At 38.1% G+C, this 10,059-nt stretch overlaps 1 protein-coding gene across 4 annotated transcripts in view; it reads right to left on the minus strand.

The window, feature by feature from the left end:
- The window catches only part of PTPRO (protein tyrosine phosphatase receptor type O), a 1,723,724-nt gene extending 1,714,613 nt beyond the window's left edge, over nucleotides 1-9,111 (minus strand). For 3 of the 4 annotated variants that reach the window (XM_044088440.1, XM_044088442.1, XM_044088441.1), the window contains exon 1: nucleotides 8,629-9,111. In XM_044088440.1, the coding sequence (XP_043944375.1) occupies nucleotides 8,629-8,703 (75 nt within the window). In that variant the 5' untranslated portion in view covers nucleotides 8,704-9,111. The remainder of the gene's footprint in view (nucleotides 1-8,628) is intronic. The other variant, XM_044088439.1, reaches the window with a different exon arrangement.
- Between the last annotated feature and the right edge of the window lie 948 nt (nucleotides 9,112-10,059).

Consider the following 10,059-nt stretch of genomic DNA (forward strand, 5'->3'; position numbering starts at 1 on the left):
ATCCCCAGGTTGTATTTCCTATTTCCCATCCACTTATCAAGATTTTTCTTGAAGAGTGCTAATGAGGAACTTTGCTTGACATAGATGGGTAGCTTGTTCCAGAGTATGGGAAGTCTCTGGGACAGGAATCTATCCCTCCAGCATGTCCTGTTTATTGTGGTGACAAGGTTTAGGTTCCTAGAGCATGTAGCTCAGAGGGATTGGGATTTCTTTAGGTGTAGCATGTCCAGCAGCTCTGGGTTTGACATAGCTTTATATGTTAGGCAGAGATCACCTCGGAGTAGGCGATATGCTACGGTGTAAAGCTGGAGTTTTTTGAGATGGTCAGTGTAGGGCATCTATTTAAGGCCAGTAATCCTCTTTGTGAGGTACTTCTGTGGCCTTTTCAGCTGCTGCAGATGTCTTGTGAGGTACATTCCAAAAGGGGTATTGTACTCTATAATGGATCTAATGAGTGTCGAGTAGAGGGGAACAATGACCTCTTTTTTCCTAGATGAAAACCTTTTTGTGATGAGATGTGCCACATAGAAGGATTTCCTGACTGCTGTGGCGATGTGATTATCAAAGGAGAGACTACTGTCCACCTGGGTCCCCAGGTCTCTTACTACACATTCAGCATTAAGTAGACTGCCGCCTATGTGGTAGTTCATGGGTACAGAGTTTTTACCAAAGGGGATGACAATGCACATTTTGGCATTGAGCTTGAGGCTATGGCTCTGCACCATGCATCTGTCTCAGTGAGGCCCTTCTGTAGAATGTCCACATCATCTGGGGACTCAACTATGGCTCCTAGTTTGCAGTCATCTGTGAACTTCATTAGCCAAAGGCCTTCTGTGTTAGCCTGTACTTCAGAGATGTAGATATCAAACAGGAGAGGTCCAGGACTGAACTCTGTAGTACTCCACTTGTCACTGGTTTGAAGTAAGATTTGGAGTCTGCAACTTTTATACTGTGGGTTCTGTCAATGAGCCAATTGGCAACCCATCTTGTGATGTAGGGATTTATACTTAGTTTAGTGAATTTAGCTATAATTCCTGAATGGGGGATGGTGTTGAAAGCCTTGGCGAGGTCAGGATAGGCTGTGTGAACCACCATACCCTCATCTACAGCTTTGGTAACTGCCTCAAAGATGTTGATCAGGTTCTGGAGGCATGATCTGCCTTTCACAAACCCAAACTGGGAGGGGTCCAGAGTTTGGAGGTTACCAATGTCTTTGTTTATTAGTTCCTTTGTGCTTTTTGTGCTTTTTGTTCATGTACATCATTTCTGTATATTACTAGCTGTTCATATTTGTTCATATTTATAAAATGTTATCATTTTATCATAAAATATCCTTATTTCTGTCAGCTGAAGCTTTTCTCCTCTGGTCTCCAATGAAAAACGTCCATTCTGCTCAGCTGGACCAACCTGGTTAACAAATGTCAAATAAAATAAAATAAATAGAATAATAGAAAGAGAGTGCAGAAATCATGACATCCTGATTTCCTAATTCATCCCTTCATACAGTCCCTTCTAAATGCTAGCCCTGTTAGAGCTGTGTAACATGGAGGAAAGATGCAGCCGCCGCAGCAGCTCCAAGAGAAACACATAAGATGACTTTATAGAACACATTCCAATACAAAGTTCAGACAAGTGGACAGACCTTTTTCTATTGGTTTATGGCGTCTATATTAGAACATTAGAACACTGAACGTTCAAAAATTTCAAAATATCGAAGAAACAGAAAACCAAATTTTTTCCTAGGGAAAGAATTCGGTTGTCCATTTCTGTTGCTTCTGTATTTTCAGCAGTGTAGTGGAAAGTTACGGGTCGGGTTCAGGTAAGTGAGGAATTGTGTGGATGTGAGGGTTAGGGCGGGGTAGGTAAGCTAGGGTTAGGGTGCGGATGAGGTGACTGTACGATAGTGACGGACCCTAGGGTTAGGGTTAAGGTAAGTGGATAGTTAGTGGTGTATGTATAGTTTAGTGTAAGAGTTTAGGTGTATGTGTGTGGAAGAGTTTAGGTGTATGTGTGTGGATTGCTGTTTGTTTGGTGTGCTTGTGTTGTGTGTATGTGTTTTGGAATAGCAAATTTTTTCCCTAGGAAAAAATTTGCTGTTCTGAATGTTCAATGTTTTAAATTTTTGAATCATAGGGTTCGATATTCGAACACTCGAAATTTTGAATGTTTGGTGTTCTAATATAGACCCGGTTTATGCTGGATTTACAGTGGGCATGCTTACTGGGCTGTCCAATCAGTGTGCATGTTTTTGAGTAGTAATCCCCACTGATTGTATAATGGTTATGAACTCATTTATTAGAAGATGGGTGTGTAATGTACAACTTTAGTTATCATTTATTATAATCATACTGAGAGAATGTCTGAATGGTTCCAAATGGCGAGATGATAGTGGTCTAAATGGAGAGATGATAGGTTAGCAACCAAAGGAGAGTAGTATTGCTGAAACTGAATTCATCCTCAAGTCTTGGTGAGTACCTTCAGGATGTGGACCCTGCTTTTTACAAAATTTCACCAAGATGACACTGATCTATAGACTGTATTTTATATAGCATATATCATGGACAGAAGCAGGTTAAAAAATAAAAAAGGATATCTGGGTGCACAAGACCCATGATAAAAAAGTGCCCAATCCTGGTATGTGCACTGGTGCCAGGATGTGAAAAAGTGACAGTGTAGAATCCTCAAGACAAAGAAAACATTCCTACAATGGGGCCAGGCCTGGCCCAGGGGGTGGATGCCCCCCCCCCATGTTGTATAAGAGTGTAGCAATCCACAAAAATAATAAAACCAGAAAAGAGCCATAAAGATGATAAAGTGGACTGTATATATGCACATATATGGATATATTCCTATATATACATACATATGTAGATATACATATATATATGTATACACACACACACACACTTTATATATATATATGTATATGTATATATATATATATATATATATATATATATATATATATATCTGATAGCATTCATTAATTCTAGTAAGCATTATTTTAGCATTTGAGCATTTGTCCATCTAGTATGTAAGCATTTTATAAAAGTATATTTAAACAGCTGTTACAGATTGACCAAATGTGGGTTGCTTTAATTAAACAACATAAGTGAATGTATATGTGCCGTTCAATTGCATTACTAACATTTGGTGGTATATGTATGTGTACATGTTTGTGTGTATGCGTTTTCTAGAATCAATAGACAGTGGACTTGTTGAAACTCTTTCTGTTCAGTAGTTTATGAACAATTTCATATAATTCAAATCAGTCAGCTGGCATGACCTCACACAAATACACAGACATGTGTATACATACACCCACACACAAACATGCCCCTCCCTCTCCCTCTGTGTGTGTGTGTGTGTGTTTATATATATATATATATATATATATATATATATATATATATATATATATATATATATATAGGGGGGTGTATTGGACCGATACTATACTGTTCAGGGCCATAACATGTGCAGCCTGACAAATATCACTGTTCACACATACTGACCAGACAGAAGCCATGCAGAAAGAATTTAGATAAATGAACATCTGAAAGTTGTTTTATGGTTTGTGTCTTCAGTATCACATACCAGCTCAACACAAAGTCCTTCAAGACAGATGCAAGAGACAGCAATATTCCATATGCAAATGTTGTGTTAGTCAGCTGCAAAAGGTTTTAAAATGCTGCCTATAATTTGGAAATTGCCTAAAAATGTAATTTATGTAACTAGCAATTGTGTATCTGACTGCATGCCAATAAAAGTTGAAAATGTTCCCTTGTATTTGCAGTATGACTTTTAGAAGATGTTTCTGTAAATTTGAAAAAAATTTTGTACGTCAAGATCTGAAAAAATTAACTACACATAGGATTCCATACAAGACTATGATTTCAGCATACAGCATTAAGGGTCTCTGTATCACTACTGTTGCATGGTTGCAATAACAACATTCAGTGAAAAATTCATCTGGTGCTATTTGATATGGCTTAGGAACCTAGAAAACCACAACTGTAATCTTCACAGACCCACTACATATCAGATGCCTTTGTAAAATGCATGAATATTAACACTGTTGTCTAATGCGATACTAAGTTTCAACTATGGAAAAAAAAAATATTGATATTCACATATATAGGCATATGGCCTACTCACCCAATAATTTGGTACAGCTAACACCAAATAGACACTCCTCCCAAAAAATGGAATATTCATTGTGCTATAACACTTACATGCTACAGACAAACATAATTTAAAGTAGGCCACTATATGTCAACAGCAAATTTATTAACAAAACATTGTAAAACACTTTAAAGAGCTAACTGCCTGACACTCATTGAAAGAGCGCCTCTGCTACTCTTATCACTATAATGAAAAGTATTATTTTGTAAGGAAGTACAACAACAGTTCAATAGATGTGTGTGAGGGTGGTTACCTAGAAGGCATGTATGGACTAAACACAGATGTGAGAACTGACATTACTCTCCATGGATTAATGGAATAGACTCCCTATTCACATAAAGTAGAGCCCTTCACTGACTGTCTTTAAATACAGTTTGGATCAATGGATGGGGAATCGTAAATTCACTCCTGGGGTGGCACTCATGTCCTTTATGGACAGGGTCATTCTGTAAAATACACAGAGGCATAGATACAACCCTAAGCCATCGCCTATTCCTTAGGGATTGAAAATCAGGTAAAGTCTGAGTAATAATAGCTAGGCTTGTAAAGGCTCTTAAGCCGTTAGCCTAGTAATCTCTTATGAACCGATCACCTTTCCTAAATACGCATTGTGTTGATGTCGATATTGCCTAATTATAAGTAATGCAGTGCAGGGGTAATGCCCGCAGTATAAAGTGTGAGTTGCTTTGCCTCAACATAAAAAAATTGACATTCTGACTCCTTTTTGTGACTGCCATCTTATCCTGTTTCCCGAGTCATCTATCCCAACTACCAAGCTGCATTTTTCAAGGAACCGAGTTTCAGGTGCATTTTCAAGGAAATTAATTTCAAGTGCATTTTTCAGGGAACTGAGTTACAAGTGCATTCTGAAGGAATTGTGAGCTTCAACTGTAGGGACGTTTACTGCTGCTCATACTAAGTCTGTTTATAATGTACAACTGTTTTGTTTAGAAAATGGTATCAATATTGTGCTATAGAACTGAAAAGCATTGTTAGTAGTGCAACAGGCAGCCTACTTGTTTTTGATGCAGAAGGCTATGAGTTCTACTCCACAACATGTTGATGGATTGCTGATACAGTCTTGCACTTTAAGGTGGGTGGGGTGCTGCAGTCCTGAATATGTCCTCCTTTGGATGAGATGCCTAGTAACTATGATCAGTTTGCCATACATTCCCTACTGCAATACTACCAGCTTACCATTTTTAATGTAACATAGGCAATTTATTCTTCATAGGCTTAGACAGCAGGCACTGAGTTTGTAGAAGAAACACTGAAATATAAAGCTGTTTGCTAGCAGCAACCTCTTTATTAGTTATAGATCTGTTTAATGTGGAATTATTCAGATGACTTTTACTTTTGCAGAGATTATGCATATTGAATGATATTAGTGGATTTAAATGACAGAAGTTTGAGTGATGTTTTATGGTTGAAATGTTCTGAATTGGACAGTTTTGCCATTATTGGTTCATACTTTTTGTTTCATTGTTTACTGTAAAAATGTTCAAAACTATAAATTTAAAATATGCACTAACAACTGGTGCTGTATTATACAAGGAATATAATTTAATACAATTAGCAAGGTGAATCAAAGAACTCTTGTATGTTTGCATAGTCCTAAAAATGTGTGCAAGGGGCCTGTTATTTGAAAACAGCCCAAAGCTAAACTTTATCTGTCACTGGCCATCTGCATTTTCTTTGAGTATGGGTTTCGATGCCATTCCAATTAATGTGAGTTTCAAGGGCAGAGCAGTTTTAATACTGTCTGTTTTCATTCTGAGACGGCATTACTTTGTTTAGCAAATGTCTGTCAGTGTTTGTGCTATAAAATTTTAAATAAAAGTTTTAAATTAAATCCAAATGCCTGTAGTCATTGTAGAAGTAAAGCAGAAAACAGTGTGCACACTGAAAGGTATGAACAGTGTTTATAGTAACTAGAGAGAAATAGCCAACCAATGGGACACTGTAATGGCTACAGGGGTGGAGGTGGGGGGCAGTGTATGGGGGGGGCTCCAATCCATTACCTTGCCTAGTGCTCCATTTGACCATGATCCAGGTAGAAAGAAGCAAAGACAGATAATGTATTAGATATGTATCTATTACATATTAATAATACATTAACTGCATTCTTTTATGCTTGTAATTTGGATTGCAGCTAGAAATGGTCCTTGGACCAGTCCAATAAACAGTAAATAATAACTGAAATGACTAGGCAGGCATGTTCTTATATGAGTGATCTTTTCCAGACACAGTCTGGGCAATTTAGGACAGCCATGTCAGAAAGTGGGGCTACACAACGCTTAAGAAAAATCTCACTTTTAGTAATATCTTATGGTATTTTCAGATAAATAAAGTAATAAAATATGATATATAAGTCAATAAATGTGCTATATCTCACAGAACTTCATTTCAAAATAAATAGCACTCAAACTCAAACCTCTACTGATTTAATTCCCCAAACTTTTAAATGGTCAGCTTTTATTATCCTCTTTCCTCTTGCAAAGTTCCACACTATCTTAGGAATAGTTTCATGTTGAACAAGTATTGACAGATGAGTTTTTTTGCAGTTTGTAGTTATTATTATTTTAGGTTTATACGAGTTAATACCAATTTCCCTTCTATTGCTGGAAATGAACTTTTTTTTTTAATTCACAATCTAGCCTTTTCTACAGTATCACACATTCAGGAGTTTATACACCTTTAATAGACATCATTTACCTTCCTACCTCTCCCCCCCTCCCAAAAAAAAAAAAAAAAACCAGCTAATTATTATAGTTCCAGCACAATTAAAATATGCATTCAGAAACTGTAAGTTATGGTAGCAGTTTCCATGAAGAGCAAACAATGCAGATTTAATACCAATCATCCCTAAAGAACTCTGCAATGTTTGCTTTATGCAAGTAGATTATACAAATAATCCTTTGTACCATGGAAGCTTCCAGTTTACTGCAAACCAGAGCTTCTAAAAATGGCTATCCTTTCTCTGGAGATGTTAGTGTCACTACTGTGACATTGTAGCAAACCATAGTCTCTAATAACCTGAAACATAACCCACCTTTTTCTTACAATGAGCTGAGCCATTGCTTAACCTAGATGACTCTGCATGAAAAGCTTTGTATAATCATTTTTCACATTAAGCCAAAGGGATTGTATACTGTATGATAAAGGTTGATAGATCTCTTTGACTCATGTAACCCATAAAACAGAGACAGAACAGTTTCAGGCGTTGGCCATGTTTAGTTAATTGAACTGCACATTTGCAAAATATCACTGCAAGTAGAACAAAGCCAGAACAAACATGAAAACAGTTTTCTAGCAGCTCTGGGTTATTTCCTATCTGCAAGAGAGACATTTTTTTCAAGAAATACTAGCTTGTGTATCACTTCATATAAAACAATAGCAGTAACTGCAATTGTGCAGTGTGGTCTGCAGCAAATATACTCTAAATTGGATGTTGTACAAATATTTTAACACAGAAGCAATGCACAATAACTCCTAAATATACAGTTTTAATTTCTAAAGTCTTCTGATTGTTGACCAATACGTAGAAAGTATTAAATCCCGAATAAGGGTTGCTGTCAGTCTAAAAGCACCTGTAACTGTAAATCGTAAACTGGTCCAATGAAAGGCATCACAACACTTCTGGGATTCCAGTAACACAAAGTTGACAAAATATATAGTGAAAATAGCACAGCCATGCCGCTTAAAAGACAGATTCATTATTATGACCTGCGGGTTAAAATTTGTTCTGATAAATACTGAATATTCATAGTGAGTTATAAACATTTCACATACAATAATTGCTGATTATTATGGCATATCCAGCTGTTAGGATCTCTGATTGTCTTATTTGCGGTCTGTTTTGAATTGTAGTTCACTAAACTTTGAGGAGGTGTGAGTGTGTATGTGTATTCCTTATGCTCCAATTTGCAAGCACTCAAGTCCATACGCCAAAATAGTAAAACAGGCCAGAGCTCATATGCTTTTACTTCCACACGCGTCTCCCCTGCCCAAAACATACCAGTTGCTATGCTTTAAAGGCAAGGCTAACAGCTTGCCAGCAGACATGGAGCAGTACACGGGTAAAGCACATTGGGAACGTGCATCAATGCAAATCAACAGCTAGTTGCCATTTTCACATTTTTCACGGAACAATGTTTTTGAATATGATGCAGGTGGCAGAGTCAGGCTTCCAAGACACCTGGTAACCTGAAAACTATAAATAGATGACAGGAACAAATGACCTCAGCAATACACTGAGATAAGCACTGACATTGTTCTTTATCATTTTAAAACACAGAACGCAGCATTGGAAATAAATAGTGAAATAAAAAGGAAGCAAATAAAAACAATACAACTAGCTAAGGAGATGTGGTGATGCAACCCATTTTTTTTTTCACAAATTCGGCCAGGCGGGACCCCTTATTATACCGGTTACCCGCTTACCTTGACACCGAGAAGGAGCCATAGCACCGACAGGACCGTGCAGCGGACGGCTGCTTGCTGTAAATCCCGGATCATTGGAAACGGATGCCGTAGGACCGGGCGGTGGTCTCAGGGAAAGCGTGGCCTCCGAGCGTGAACAATGGCAAAGGTTTGCAGCATCACAGCGAGCTTTGGAGCTCCCCTGCTTCGCTGTGCTCTACACCGCCGTAACAGGGACAATCCCAGCTGAAGAGCATTAGCCCAAGAACAAGAAACTGCGACCCCGCCGGGAGAAGGGGAGGGGGAGCCACTGGAGATTATGTGGAATATGGCAGTTACTTCACGGGAGGGGGTACCCGTTGTGTGGCGGACAGAACTGTCTACGTTATACAGCCGTAATCGTCCTACCGGTGCAGCACCATGACTTGAGTGAATGAAGGAAAAGCAACATCTCCACATCCATCATATAACCCCCCTCCTTCGATGACATAAAGCTTACCCTCCGTGCGCAGTTCCCACCCACCAACCTCACCCACCGAGTCCTGAAAAATGAACCTGAGCTGTTAACCATTTTCAAGACATTGCATGCTCTACTTCACGTTTTCTTGACTTGATCTTGTCCTTTAATCAATTTGTAATGCGTTTACTAACAACTAAATCCAAGCACACCACTATATACGTGCACAAGTACATGGTGCACAGTATACACACACACACATATATATATATATATATATATATATATATATATATATATCAGGTGTACGTGCACTTAATATTTATGTAAAATATATGGTGTGTGTGTGGGGGGGTGTAATTAAACAAACGATAAAGTGGGTAAATGAAGATTAATAAAAGTGGGTGTTTAAATGAATTGGTTAAATGGATAAAGTGGATTTTTTTAGGTATATGCAGGAGCTGCCCTAGGTCAACTGGTGCCCTAGCAAAACAGCTCCACGGCGCCCCCCCCCCCCCAACACATTACCAGGTGCCCCCATCCTGGTCTACCTACATATATATATATATATATATATATATATATATATATATATATATATTTTTTTTTTTCCCCAGTTATGACCTGTACTGTGGTGTGTGTGTGTGTGTGTGTGTGTGTGTGTGTGTGTGTGTGTGTGTGTTTGTGTATTTTTCCCTGCACTCAATTCTGTATATGGTACATTGGAAATCTTCCTTGTGGATGAAAAAGAATCTCAAATTAAATCCAGAGGACTTATTTGGTTAAAACTGAAATGTTACAAAAATAAAATAAATAAATATGAATATGCAATTACTTATCCTCTTTTCTCATTGGTCTGAGACAGCCAAGCTAGAGTCTTCACTGTGTAATACACAACAGAACAATTACCTCACAAGAGGACTGGCAGTTGGTGCAGTGGTTAAGGTCGCAAGCTGCAGTTTCTGTGGTACAGGGCTTGAGTCCCTTAGTCCACA

The sequence above is a fragment of the Protopterus annectens genome, chromosome 11.part0 (assembly GCF_019279795.1).
Source record: "Protopterus annectens isolate FY-2018-M chromosome 11.part0, PAN1.0, whole genome shotgun sequence".
NCBI lineage: Eukaryota > Metazoa > Chordata > Ceratodontiformes > Protopteridae > Protopterus > Protopterus annectens.